The 14,573-nt window shown below is 54.8% G+C and overlaps 1 protein-coding gene across 3 annotated transcripts; it reads left to right on the forward strand.

Moving 5' to 3' along the window:
- The first annotated feature begins 1,373 nt into the window (after positions 1–1,373).
- Positions 1,374–14,538, forward strand: CARD19 (caspase recruitment domain family member 19). Of its 3 annotated transcripts, XM_023243201.2 has the most exons (6): positions 1,374–1,619; positions 10,717–10,859; positions 12,297–12,450; positions 13,509–13,568; positions 13,753–13,824; positions 14,274–14,538. In XM_023243201.2, exons 1-6 carry the CDS (start codon positions 1,613–1,615, stop codon positions 14,387–14,389), a joined length of 552 nt encoding a protein of 183 aa, XP_023098969.1. In that variant the 5' UTR covers positions 1,374–1,612; the 3' UTR covers positions 14,390–14,538. The 3 variants fall into 3 exon arrangements, with proteins under 3 accessions (XP_023098969.1, XP_023098971.1, XP_023098970.1); XM_023243203.2 differs by lacking the exon at positions 13,753–13,824; XM_023243202.2 differs by lacking the exon at positions 13,509–13,568.
- Positions 14,539–14,573: the final 35 nt, after the last annotated feature.

Genomic DNA, 14,573 nt, shown 5'->3' on the forward strand with positions numbered 1-14,573 from the left:
TCAAATACTGGGCCCTGGCTGCCTGGCCTGCGAGACTCTGCATGACGCCCCGGTCACCTCCCGACCTCACTGCTATTGCAGAGTCCAGTCCAGCCGCCCAGACTGTCTCTCAAGCCTAGAAAGGTGGTCTGTGCTTGGACTCCTGCATGATACTGTTCCCCAGCCATCGTGTGGAGTTCTGCCTCCCTTTGGCCGGGCGTCTGCTTGGATGTCTGGTGCATTCCGTGTATAACTGCCAGGTAACCAGTTACCCTGAAACACAGTGGTTCAAAAACAATCGTCATTATCACCTGTTACTACAGCTCTCTGTTTCACGTGAGGTTTGGCAGGGTGGCTCCGGCTCTCTGTTGAGGCTGGGGCTGTGGTCTCACCTGACGGCTGGACAGGCGGGGATCCATCCCTCGTCACTGTCCAGGTACTGCCCCCTTTTGGCTGATCCCTCCTGGCTACTGGACGCCCATCGGCCTTTATCCCAGGCTTGTCCTTGTTCCTCCTACAGACTGACCTGAGTGACCTTAGGTAAGTCACTTCCTCTCTCAGAGCCTCAGTTTTCTCATTGGGGCGTGGGGCGCGGTGGCGCGGGGCGGGGCAGCCTACTGCGCCCAGCATGGCTGAGCCACCTACTCCCGGGCGGGGCCATCTCGAGGGCGGGGCCTCGAGGGGGCGGAGCCTAGATAGGGCGGAGCCAGTAGGCGGGAGTCGGCAGTAGGGGAAGGTGCGTCAGGGCTGGGGGCGGGGCCGGAGTGGGGGGCTCAGAGTCCTGGTCGTCGCCGGAAGGGGCGGGGCCATGGCGGGGGCGGAGTTTGGAACCCTGGGACAGGACGGCGGGACGGGACTTATTGAGGGGCGGAGCTAAGGGCTTGTGAGGACCCTGTACCCTATGCGGGTTGGAAACTCGAGACTTCAGAAGGCCCCTAGGTGGCGGGGCCGGGCTCAGTGAGGGGCATGGCTCAGGGCTGTAGAAGCGACCTAACAGACGTCAGCAAGGGTGGGGCTCAGTGGAGTCGGAGCTTAGAGCCCTCGCGTAGGCGAAGACGCCTGCAGCGCCCGGGATGGAAGGGCCTCAGCGAGGGGTGGGGCCAAGAACTCTTGCCAGAGTCGTAGGTGCCGCCAGAGGGGGAGGTGTTCAAGTGGGGGCGGGGCTTAGGACCTTCGCGGCAAGGCCACGGGTCTAGGGGCGGAGCATAACGTCCGGAGGAGGCGGGGCTCGAGTGGGGAGCGGGGCTTTGGGTCCTCGCGGCGCCGCAGCTGCCGCTGGGGGCGGAGCATAACGGGAAGGGGCCGGCTCAGTGGGGGCGGGGCCTATAACTTCTACGGGTGCCGTAGGTGTCTCGGGTGGAGGCGGGGCTCGAGCGGGGGCAGGGCTTGGGACGCTCGCGGCGCTGCTGCTGCCTCTGTGGGCGGAGCATAACGGGAAAGGGCCGGCTCAGTGGGGACGACTTGGGACTGTGGCGGCGACACCGCCGAGACCGAGGCGAGGCCTGCCGGGAGGCGGGCCTGCCGGGAAGGGGCGGAGCGAGTGGGACCGGGCGGGCGGCGGACAGACGACCTGACGGGTGGACGGCGGCAAGTGGACGGGCCGGGCCCGGCCGGGCGCGCGCCGTGCGTCGCCATGACAGGTGAGAGCGGGCCGGGCGGGTGTCCAGCCTGCCAGCCCGGGACCGGCGCGCGGCCGCGGTGACCCCCCTGTGCTGCCCCGGCGGCAGCTCCTCGCGTCAGCGGCCAGTGACCTTGGTCCGTGACCGCCTCTCTGTGGGCGGGACGACGACCGGCCGGGGGCGGTGGTCGGAGCCTGGAGGGGCCGTGGGCGAGGGGCTGGGGTGATGCTGCGGCCTGACAGGGGGAGGCGAGGGTGAAAAGGGCACCAGCAGTCTTCGCGGGTGTCATCCTGGCCACCTGACACCCGTGTATAGTACCAGTGGGACTCTTGTTTGGGGTCAGGCCCAGGAGAACCGGGGACACAGACTCAGCCAGCACCCCCTGGGCTTTGTGCTGCGTGCAGGGCGGCCCTGCCCCCTCCAGATTCTCCCAGAGTGGGGTCTGAAGTGCAGCCAAACCCCCAGAGCCTGTGTGGACTGCAGAACCCACCTCCCTCCTGGTTCCAGCTGAGCAGGGTCACCTTGTTGTGTGGAACTTCCACTGATGGAGAGACCTGGTGATGGAGATGGGTTGGCCAGGGATCTCATGGCAGACAGCATGGTCAGGGAATGTTCTTGCTCCCCAGGGCCCCACTTTTCCAACCTCCGGGGTGGCAGAGGGCTCAGGGAGGCTCCCAAGGGTCCTGTTCTCTTCCCGGTGCTCACTGGAGTCCCACAAATAGGATTTCATGGGCTGGTACCTCGTGTCGTCTGGGACACCAGTGTCCCAGAGTAGGTCAGAAGAGACCCCAGCTGCACCCTATTCGCCTGTCATCTCCCAGAACCCTTCTCATTTGTGGCTGCTTTTTCTGAGAGCCTGCTGTGCCCTTGGCCCTGTGTCAGGTGTAGAAGGACATGTAGGATATTGTCTCTATGTGGATGAGGAAATAAAGGCTCAGGTTGGACAGGTGCCAAGCACCAGGCTACCTGGGTGGTCAGGGGCAGAACTAGACCTGTGCCCTGCCCAGGCCCCTCAAGGTCCCGTGGGAGCCTCTCCACAACCCCTTTCTCGCAGCCAAGTCTGAGCGCTGAGCCTCTAGAGATCCCTCCTGTCACAGCTCCTCATTTTGGGGGCAGGAAGCTGAGGCCCAGAGAGTGCGGGCAGCTTTGCCAGGCTGCAGGGATGAAATCCTTGGCTCGTTGTTCCTGTGCCATGACTGGGGGGGGTCTGCCTTGTGCTGGTTCTGGGGCCTTCATGACAAGTTGCAGGGTGAGCATTTGGACCCGATATGTCTGCACGGGGCCAACGCTGGCCAGGTGTCACTGCAGCTGTTACTGTTCTGTGGACCCAGGTGTGCTGGGGAGTGAGCCCTCTCAGCGCCACACCTGAGGCCAAACGGGAGGGGATTCTGAGCGGGTCGGGGACTGCAGTGGGGAGGGAGCCATGGAAACTCAGGGAGGCCTCTTGAGGGGAGGATGGTGAGCTGAGTACAGGTTAGCCAGGCGGAAGCCAAGGGACGGGGTTCTCATCCTTTGGCAGGTGTCCCAGGCAGCATGGTGCCACGGCAGGGGCGGGGGGCGGCTGCTGTGCAGGACAGCTCAGGAACCTGGGGTGAAGGCACCTGGGGTAGCTCCCACAGGGCCTTGAGTGCCACGCAGGGGTAAGGGGTTGGGGGATCTGTGGTTTTGGCACCAGCTGAGCAAGTAGGTGGGGAGGTGGGGCTTGGCAGAAGTTGCTGGCAGAGTCGGGTGGGTTTGTGCCAGAACATTCGACTCCATCCTGCAAGAGCTTTCTGGGGCTGTTACTTAGGACCCGGGACCAAAGTTTCCTGTGCATTTTCCTTCCTGGGTGTGGCCATCTGGGTGTGGTTTCCCTGCTCGGCTTCCAGCCACCACAGAAAGCTTCAGCCCCAGGCTGTGTGTGCCCTGTGCCGGGTGACTCATGCTTGCTGCGGTGGAGACTCCACCTAGCTAGGGCTGCAGCCGGAGGACCGCCAGTGTGCTGGCTGCGGTCCGCTGACAGAACTCTTTAGTGAGCGCCTGCTGTATGCCTGCCCTGTGCACGAGTGCACACGCTGTAGAGGCAGTGCTGGGCAGAATAGCCTGGGGTCAGGATGCACTAATTGCACAGTTAATTAGTACGTTAATTAGGCGAGTGGGAAGTCTTGGATGTCAAGAGGCAGTGGCTTCACACAGCCACAAAGCTTTGGATGCCACAAAGCTGTGCCTGGCTCCATCCTCCATCTTCACTCTCTAGTGGCTGAGGTCTTGGGCAGGTCCCTCATCTATTCCCATCTGGAAATGGGGGCGATGGTCTTGCTAGAGCCGCAGAGCTGATGGGGCGATGAAGATGATCTGCACGCAAAGAGCCTGTAGAGTGCCCGGTCACGGGGCACACGCCGTCAGCCGGATCAGAGGGGCTACGAGAGGTGACGCCAGGTGACCGGGAAAGTCCTGCCCATGTGGCCGTGGCAGATCTTTTGGTGTCCCTGGGGGTGACTTCCTCACCATGGTGGAGCTGCTGGCGAGTGCGTCTGCCAGGTCGACTTTCAGGACCTGGGAGGATCCAGAAGTTAGAAATTCATATTTTTGAGGGAAAAGACCAGCCAGGAGGAGGTGGCAGCGGGAGAGAGAGGTGAGGAGGACAGATGGTGTGTTGAGTAGGCCCCATGGCGGAAATCTAGGAGGGGCCCTTCTTGTTCCCACATGATGACCCCATTTGAAAAAATCAACTTTATTGAGGTAGTATTTACTCACAACAAATGCATTTATTCTTCTTAAACATTTTTTAAGTTTATTTATTTATTTTGGGAGAGAGAGAGTGGGGGAGGGGCAGAGAGAGAGGGAGAGACCATCCTAAGCAGGCTCTGTGCTGTCATCACAGAGCCAGGCATGGGGCTCCATCCCACAAACCGTGAGATCCTGACCTGAGCTAAGATCAAGAGTCAGTTGCTTAACCGACTGAGCAACCCAGGTGCCCCCAAATGCACCTATTTTTTAAAAATGCTTTAATTTTTATTTTAGAGAAAGAGTGCGCACACGTAAGTGGGGGAGGGGCAGAGAGAGAGGGAGACACAGAATCTGAAGCAAGTTCCAGGCTCCGAGCTGTCAGCCCAGAGCCCAACTCAGGGCTTGAACCCACAGACGGTGCAATCATGATCTGAGCCGAAGTCAGATGCTCAACTGAGCCACCCAGGTGCCCCAAACATCCAATTCTTGATTTCAGTTCAGGTCATGATCCCAGGGTTGTAGGATCAAGCCCCATGTAGGACTCCACGCTGGGCATGGAACTTGGTTAAGATTCTCTCTCTCCCTCTGCCCCTCCCTCCCACATGCATAGGCTTGTGCTTTATCTCAAAAAATAAGCATTAAAAAAAAACGAGTCTGTATGAATTTTAGAATGAAAAACAAGAAACATCATTGGAGTTTGGATAGGAATTGTGTGGACTCCATAGATCACTTTGGGAAGTATTGTCATCTTCACGGCATTAAATCTTCTAATCCATGAACAGAGGGTATATTAATTTGTATCTTTTAAATTTCTTTCAGGGATGTTTTGAAGTTTTCAGGGTACAAGTCTTTTACCTTCTTGGTTGAATTTATTCCTAAGTATTTTATTAGTTTTGATGACATTGTAAGTGGAATTGTTTTCTTATTTTCTTTTTTGGATTGTTGATTATTAGTGTATAGAGATGCAACTGGTTGTTGTGTATTGATTTTGTATCTTGCAGCTTTGCTGAATTTGTTGATTAATTTTAACCTTTTTAGAGTTTTCTAGATAGAAGATCATGCCATCTGCAAAAAGAGATCATTTTACTTATTCCTTTTTTTTAAATTTTTTTAAATGTTTTTATTTATTTTTGAAGGAGAAAGAAAGAGACAGAGCATGAGTGGGGAGGAGCAGAGAGAGAGGGAGACACAGAATCAGAAGCAGGCTCCAGGCTCTGAGCTGTCAGCACAGAGCCTGATGCGGGGCTTGAACCCACAAACTGCAAGATCATGATCTGAGCCGAAGCCAGACACTCAACTGACTGAGCCACCCAGGCACCCCACTTTTTTTTTTAATTTTTTTTTTACTTATTCCTTTTCATTTGAATAACTTTTTTTTTTTTTTTTTTTTTTTTGTCTAATTGCTCTGGCTAGAACTTCCAGTAATGCATTGAAAAGAAGTAGTGAGGGTGGGCCTCTTGCTTGGTTTCTGATCTTAGGGGAAAAGCTTTCAGACTTTTACCATTAAGCATGATATTTGCTGAGTGTTTTTCATATGTGACTTTCAACATGTTGAGGAAATTTTCTTCTAAATTTATTGAATGCTTTTTTCCTTTAATCAAGAAGGAATATTGCATTTGTCAAACGCCTTTCTGCATCATTTGAGATGACCGTGATCGTGTGTGTGTTTCTTCATTCTATTAACATAATGTATTACATTGATGGATTATCTTATGTTGAACCACCCTTGCATTCTGGTGTATAATCCTTTTAATATGCTGCTGAATTCAGTTTACTAGTATTTTGTTGAAGATTTTGGCATCTGTGTTTATGAGTGATATTGGTCTGCAATTTTCTTGTAGTTATCTGTGACTGGTTTCGGTAACAGGGTAATGCTGGTCTCATGGAATGAGTTAGGAAGTGTTCCCTCCTCTATGTTTTTTGGAAGAATTGTGGAAGTTTTGGTATTTAAATGTTGGGTAGAATTCACCAGTGGAGCCATCTGGTCCTGAGCTTTTATTTGTTAGGACAGTTTTGATTACTAATTGAATCTCCTTACTAGTTAGAGGTCCATTGAGATTTTCTCTGTGTTCATGTTTTGGTTATGGTAGATTGTGTGTTTTTAGGGATTTGTCCACTTCATCTAGTTTGTCCAATTTGTTGGCTTACACATTTTCAAAGTATTCTTTTATAATCCTTTTTATTTTTGTAAAATTGATAGTTCATTTCCTACTTTTATTTCTGATGTTAGTAATTTGAGTCTTTTTTCTTTGTAAGTCTAGCTAACAGTTTGTCAATTTGTTGATCTTTCCAAAGAACCCAGTTTTGTTTTTGGTTTTGTTTTTTCTATTTTCCATGTCAGTTATCTTTGCTATAATCTTTATTATTTCCTCCCCTTCTGCTATTTTGAGTCTAGTTTGCTCTTCCCTTCCTACTTCCTTGAGGTGTAACATTAGGTTGTTGATCTGAAATCTTTCTTCTGGTGTAAAGTGTGCACTTACAGCCTAAGTGTCGTCTTCCAAACTGTTTTCATGGCATCCCTTACGTGTTGGTGTGTTGTATTTTTATTTTCAGTTGTCTCAAGGTACTTGCTGATTTCCCTTGTGATTTCTTCTTTGATCCATTGTTTCAATTTCACATAAAAGTGAATTTTCTAGTTTTCCTTCTGTTACTGATTTTTGGCTTTATTCCATGTGATCAGAAAGACCCTTTGTATGATTTCAGCCTTTTTAAAGACATTAAGACTTGTTTTGTAGCCACATTTGTTTTATGGTCTGTCCTGGAGGATGTTCTATGTGTGCTTGAGAAGAATGTACAGGTCCACCTTGGAGCTATTGTGAATTCGGTCCCAGACCACCGCAGTAAAGCAAATACTGCGATGAAGTGAGTCCAGTAAAAAAAAAAAAAGTAAAAAAAATAGTAAGCCCAGTATATTTCTTGGTTTCCCAGCACATATAAAAGTTATGTTTACATTATGCTGTACTCTATCAAGTGCACAGTAGCATTATGTCTTAAAAATAATGTGTATACCTTAATTAAAAACATTTTATTGCTAAAAATGCTACCAATTATCTGAGTTTTCAGCAACTCATAATCACTGATAACAATTGTAATAATAATGACAAGGTTTGAAATACGGTTTGAAGAATGAAAAGTTTGAATTGCAAGAATTATCAGAATGTGACACAGAGACCCAAGTGAGTCGATGCTGGTGGAAAAGTGGCTCCAGTGGACTTGCTCGGAGCAGGCTCGGCACAGACCCGCAGTTTGTAAAATCGCAGTATCTGCAAAGTGCGGTAAAGGGAGGTGCGCCTGTATTTTCTGCTGCTGTTGGGTGACTGCAGTCTGGGTGTGTTGGCCCTCGTTGGTTATCATGTGGCTCACACCCTCCGTTCCCTTACTGGTCATCTGTGTGGTGTTTCTGGCTATTACTAAGAGTGCGGTACTGGGGCACCTGGGTGGCTCAGGCAGTCAAGCGTCCGACTTCAGCTCAGGTTGTGATCTCACAGCTCGTGAGTTCGAGCCCCGCGTCGGGCTCTGTGCTGACAGCTCGGAGCCTGGAGCCTGCTTTGGATTCTGTGTCTCCCTCTCCCTCTGCCCCTCCCCCACTCACGCTCTGTCTCTCTCTCTCTCTCTCTCTCTCAAGAATAAACATTAAAAAAATAATAAAAGTGTGGCACTGAAATCTCCAACTGATACTATTTTTCATTATTACTAAATCTTTACTATTGTCTGGGGGCTCTGATACCTGGCTCATGTGCTTATTAGATCTTCTTGGTGAATTGACTCTATTATTAACGTTGATGTACTTCTTGGTCTTTTGTAACAGTTTTTGATGCAAAGTCGATCTTGGCTTCTATTCGCAGAGCCACCCTGCTCTCTTTGAGTTGCTGTTCGCAGCGACATCTTTTCCCATCTTTTCACTTTCGGCCCGTGTGTGTCTTTGGATCTGAGTCTTTTGGAGACAGCTCATAGTTGAATCATATGTTTGTAATCCTCAGAGGACAAACAACTCTGTTTCTCCTCTGCTCCTACACGCAGCACTCATACCTCTGAGGACTCCTGGCACTTCTGGTCACCAGGTATGCGGTCCCTCACCTCCATCAAGCAGTCCCCTGACACAGCTGGGGGTGTCACAGTTCACCTCTCGACGCTGTCTCCCTGGGGATGGCCTCAGTTCCCACTTGTGAAGAGCTCAGTCCTGTACACCATCCCCGCTGCAGACCCCGGTCACAAGGCTTCTCACTGACTGGCTATAAACCGAGGGTCCTGTGACCCCCTCTTTTGGTTCAGTCATTTGCTACAGCTCACAGAATCTGGGAGAACACTTTCCATACCAGTGCTGATTTATCACAGAAGGATACAAGTGAACATCCACACACACAGGGTGCTTAGAGCAAAGAACTCGGGAAGGGGCCCAGAGCCTCCGTGTCCCTGCCGGGCCAGGCGCCCCAGCGCCTCCATGCGCTCGGCAACCCGGAAGCTTGTCCAACTCCATCCTCTCGGGGTTTTACGCAGGTTTTATTACATAGGCGTCATTGATTCAATGATTGGCCATTGGTGATGGATTCGGCCTCCAGCCCCTCTCCCCTCTGAGCCTCATGTGGTTGGCTCCACGGGCAACCAGTCCCATCTTGTGGTTATTTAGGGGCTTTAGAGGAGTCACCTCGTGCACACGGCCAGATGAGGTTGAAGGGGGCTCGTTAGGAACAAAAGACACCTTCATCTTCATGGCTCATCTCTTAGGACATTCCAGGGGGTTCAGGAGCCCTGTGCCAATATATATTTCTTATTAGAAATCACAATATCAAAACTCCATTTTGCCAATCTGCGTCTGTTAATCTGTTTACATTTTTTTTTAATGTTTATTTACTTTTGAGACAGAGAGACAGAGCATGAGCATGGAAGGAGCAGGGAGAGAGGGAGACACAGAATCGGAAGCGGGCTCCGGCCTCTGAGCTGTCAGCCCAGAGCCTGACGTGGGGCTCGAACTCACAAGCCGTGAGATACTGACCTGAGCCGAAGTCAGAGGCTTAACCGACTGAGCCACCCAGGTGCCCCTGTTTACATTTATTTTTTTGAGAGCTTTTATTTTGTAAGTAATCTCTACACCCAATGTGGGGCTCGAACTCATGATCCCGCGATCAAGAGTTGCATGCTCCACTGACTGAGCCAGATAGGCACTCCTTAATCTGTTTACATTTAAAGTAATTACTTCAGTCACTGGGGTGCCTGGGTGGCCCCATTGGTAAGCCTCGACTTCAGCCCAGGTCATCATCCCATGGTGATTTCAGGCCCTGTGTCCACCTTTGTGCTGACAGCTCAGAGCCTGGAACCTGCTTCGGATTCTGTGTCTCTCTCTTTGTCTCTGCCCCTCCCCCTGCTCATTCTCTCTCTCTCACTCTCAGAAGTAAATATTAAAAAAAATAATAATAAACTAATTACTGCGATTACTGATAATGAATCGCTTGTTTCTGCATTTTTGCTGTTTGTTTTCTGTAGGTCTTGTAGCTTTTTGTCCTTTATCCATTACTACCTTCTTTCATGTTTAGTTGATTTTCTGTAATAACGTTTTTTATTTCCTTTTGTGGATATTCCACGCATATTTTCTTTGTGGCTACCATGAGAGTTCCACATAACATCCTAAAGTTATAACCATCTAATGTGAATTGATATCAACTTAATTCCAGTCACACACAAAAACTCTCCTCCTTTGCAGCTCTGCCCTCACCCAGCCGCCGTGTCCACCAGCAAGTGGGACAGGCTGGCACTAGTGGGCGGGGGCGGGGGGGATGCACCTGGTCACGTAGTGGATGCTCTGGGATTCAGCACCCTTCTTTGGGGATCCTGTGCCTCCCACCAACCACTGACCCGCCCCTGGGCTTTAAAGGCCTGTCATTCTAAAGAACATTCTTAATGGGAAAAAAGGCATGGCAGTGATGCCGTGATGCCAGGACCCTGGCTGGGCACACCGGTCTGCTTTGTGGCAGCCTCACAAGGCCGGGCAAGCTCACGTGTCCCGTGGCCATGTCAGCACAGGCCACCCAGCCCTGCGCCCCTGTCCCTGTGGGAACAGCAGCCGTGGGAGCTGCAGGGTCGGGCCTTCTCCAGGCTGCTGTGTCCCTGCAGCAGGCCCTGGGGGGGGACCCAGGGACAGTGGACTCGGCCTGAGTTTATCTCCTGCTGTAAGCTCTCAGGCGTAGAAGAGAAGAGCTGGAGTCTGTGGTCCCACACACTAGTGCACCCCGTCTCTGGCAGGGGGGCGGCAGGACACGGGGGTTCCGGACTGTGCATAGCCTGCGCGGGTGGGACGGCTTACAGCTGATGTGCCGCCTGGGGGCCTGGGGGCCATGCCGCCGGTGGCATGTGGGCCCCATTGCCGCTCCTCGGCCGTGCAGGCTCATGCCCTCCGTGCTCTCTGCTATTTCAGAGCAGACCTACTGTGACCGCCTGGTCCAGGACACGCCTTTCCTGATGGGCCACGGACGCCTCAGTGAGCAGCAGGTGGACAGGATCATCCTCCAGCTGAACCGCTACTACCCCCAGATCCTCAGCAACAATGATGCAGAGAAGGTGCTGGGGTGGGGGGAGGCGGGGGGGGGCGGCACATCTCTCCCTCCCTGTCCCTCCCTCCCTGGGCTGGGAGAAAGCAGGTGGGGGGTGGGGGGGGTGGAGAAGGACAGTGGAGGTGAAAGCCTGACTCCCGGCAGTGACGTTGGGCCCGGAACACCAGCTCCTTGAGCCTCAGTCTCTCCCTGTGTCCTCGGGGCCTGCCAGCCCTCCAGAGCCGCTGGAAGCATCACAGGAGACAGGACAGTGCGCCACTGCATGTGACAAGCCTGGGAGGGGAGAGGGGGCGGGGGCGCTAGCCGGGCTCACCCCAATGCCGCAGGGCTCCGCACCCCGCCTCTTCCAAAGGTTCAAAAGTGGACACTGAGGGAGGTGGGTGCACCTCTCCTGAGCCGCCCTTTCCCTGACTCCCCCTCAGGGCCAGGGCTTTGGGGTGTGGGGCCCCCTCCAGCCGAGTGGCTGAGTGAGCCCCACTCTCGGGGCTGCAGGGCTGCCTACAGGGCTTGGGGCCTCTCCCGGGCACAGTGAGGCTGACCCCCAACACAGCTGGAAGGCTCATGGGCCCTGCCACTGGCTCAGATGCTCAGGTTGTGAAAGTCTACAGCAAAGGAAAAGTACGGGTGGAGTTCATACCTTATTATTGTAATTAAAAGTCTAATACACGTTTATTATATAAATATTTGAGAGGTCTCAGACGTTTATACAAGAAGAAGGAGAGTCCTGCCTGCGCATTGCCACGCTATTCTGCTCCTTGGTTTCTCTGGCTCCCACCATCCACTTGCAGCTTCTGTTACACTCTGGTTCTGAGTGGAACGGTATGCTGCCACCAGGTGGCAGCACCAGGCCACAGCCTCCAGGTCCTGCATCAATGCCACCTGCCGGCTCACTGACCTTTAGAACCATACATTTCTCCATGAACTCATCAGAAGATTCTGGGTTATTTTGTTTTGTTTTCCTGCTTAGCCCTCCGTTTTTAAATTCCTTGAGTCACATTCCTGTTGACTATAAACTACCAGAAGTTATTACTTAGGACATCACCTCCTTGATTCCTTGTAGCCTTTTTACAAGTGAAGACACAGAGTCCCAAGGTGTAAAATGACCTGCCAAAGTCACATGGCAAACCGTCAGCTTTTAACAGTTGGAACAATGTCACCACTGTCTTTCTTGATGACCTGTCCTGGCCTCCACAGGGAGGGGGCTCCACAGGGAGGACCAGTGGCTGTGCTGTGACCACAGCACCGGCTTGGGCGCCACGTGGGTGGGCTGTGGCCCTAGTGGCACTTGATGCCTCCTCTGGGTGCTCTGTGCTGCCGCCCTCGCCGCACCCCGGGCAGGGGCCCCTCTGATACAGAAGCTGGAGCCCAGGGCAGAGCCAGAGCCCCCAGCCTCCCGGCCCTGCCCCTCCGGCCTGACCTTTCCACGCACCCTTTCCACCCCCAGTTCCGGAATCCCAAGGCGTCCCTGCGAGTGCGGCTCTGTGACCTGCTGGGCCACCTACAGCGGAGCGGCGAGCGGGACTGCCAGGAGTTCTACCGGGCCCTGTACATCCACGCGCAGCCCCTGCACAGCCGCCTGCCCAGCCGGCTGGCCCTGCGTAAGTGTGCCCCCCGCGCCCCCAGACAGGAGCAAGCTGTCGGATGCGGACACTGCCGCATCTCGCGTGCCTGCTGTTACACAGGAGGAGGCGTCTGGCGGGTGTGGCTCCGCCCTCCCTCCAGCCTGGTGCCCTGGGGCCCGTCACTTGCGGGCTGGGGGCCGCTCACGGCTGTGCCGGCCTTGAGTATCTGTGCTCCCGTGGCAGAAACTGTGGTCGTGCCCACAACTGAGGGTGCCCTGGCCGGGGGCGGGGGGATCCCCGTAATGTGGGCGTTTCTGTAGAACGATGTCAGGCACGGTGGCTGGTCTGAGGCATGCGCGCTTTGGTTTCAAGGGTTTTGCCCGAGAGCTCAAGAGGCACGTGAGTCCCGAGGGACCCTCTGAGCTGCACGTGGGGATGGAGGAGACACAGGTGGGGATGGCAGTCCAGGCCTGAGACCTCTGTGCCCTGGTCCCCTGGAGGAGGGGCCGGTGTCCCTCGATCTTCTGATGGGGAGCCAGAGGCCTGAGGGACAGGGTGGCTCACCCTGACTGCTCAGCTGGGACCCCAGGGCAGGTGTCCCTGACCTGAGGATGAGCTCTGGTCCAGGACCCGTGTGTCACACCAGCCACTGGGGGGCCCCACAGTCTGGCTGGGCATCAAGCACCTTCCAGGCTCCTGGGCCACCAGCAGGTGGCCGGTTGGGGAGGTCTGGGAGAGAGTGTGCCCTGCCCTCGTATGGACAGCACCAGACTTGGGATGCTACGCTAGGTGCCTGCCTCCGCACGGAGCGATGCCCCCTACCCATGCCCCTCGGGGTCTCAGGATGTGGACAGAAGGAGATCCAAAACTCAGGGTTCTGTGACGCTGATCCCACGGTTCCCTCCCTGGTGCTCATTCTGCCACGCCTGGCCCAGAAGGCTGGGTGGGTGTGTGTACAGCCTGGTCCGGCCCCGCCTAGGGGTTCCGGGGGTGGAGGGAAGGAGCCTGAGAAGCCCCTTGGTTTCCTGCAGGCGGGGCGACCACCCTCCTCTGGCCGGCCCACAACTAACCGAGCCCTGTGATTTTGTTTCCAGAGAACTCAGATTGCACAGAGCTAGACTCCGGCACCGTGGGCCGCGAGCTCAGTGACAGGGGTAACGGCCTCCCACGTCCCCCACCCTGTCCCCCACCCAGGGCTCCGTCTCTGCCTCAGGGTCTTCTCCTTTCCGAGTCAGGCTCGGTCCTGCCTTCCCATTGACTGGGCCCCAGGGTGCTCGCTGGGGCGCCCGCCGTCCGGGCTCAGGCGGCCATGTGCCCACATGCCCCCTTTCTCCCCAGGACCCGTGGCCTTCCTGGCCTGCCTCGGCCTGGCCGCGGGGCTGGCGCTCCTCGTCTACTGCTGCCCTCCAGGTGGGTGCCGCCTGCCAGGCCCAAGCACCGAGCCACCTGGCCTCCCTGTGCCTCAATTTCCTAGCCTGTGTGGTGGGACGGCAGTGGGGCCCAGTTTGCAGGCACAGGAAGAAGAGGGATATGGGGGCTCCACCACCCCCAGGGGTCGGAGGGGGACAGCCCCTGGCGGGAGGCAGGGTGCAGCCGGGGCTCTGGGGGCCCCTGTCCTGTGTGGGGCCCGGAGTAGGGTGCCCACCTCTGGCCCCCAGGTCACAGCCCTGGCAAATGGACGGGGGCCCGCAGCCCAGCGTGGCAGCTGCCGTCCCTGCCTGGCCACACCGGGCCTGTCACAGTTGTGGACGGGGAGCCAGTGCCGCACAGGCCCACTTGGCAGGGACGCCCCGTGCCGCTTGGCTGCGGGGCTGCACAGGCACGTCGGTGGCAGTGCCTGAGACCACCTTGTCTTCCAGACCCCAAGGTGCTGCCGGGGACCCGGCGTGTCCTGGGCTTCTCCCCCATCATCGTCGACAGGCACGTCAGCCGCTTCCTGCTGGCCTTCCTCACAGATGACCTGGGAGGGCTCTGATGACCCTGCCCCCACCAAAGAACCCCGCCTGCCTGCCGAGGGGGCCCCACTTTTCTAAATGTTTATTTTTCACTATTTATACTTTTTTAAGAAAGTTACCTTCGCCTGACAAAGGTGCTCAACATTAAATGTTGGAGTCTTGTCGCTTCCCTTGGGAATGTTTTCTGGATGATTCTGACTTGAG

The sequence above is a fragment of the Felis catus genome, chromosome D4 (assembly GCF_018350175.1).
Source record: "Felis catus isolate Fca126 chromosome D4, F.catus_Fca126_mat1.0, whole genome shotgun sequence".
Taxonomy (NCBI): Eukaryota; Metazoa; Chordata; class Mammalia; order Carnivora; family Felidae; genus Felis; species Felis catus.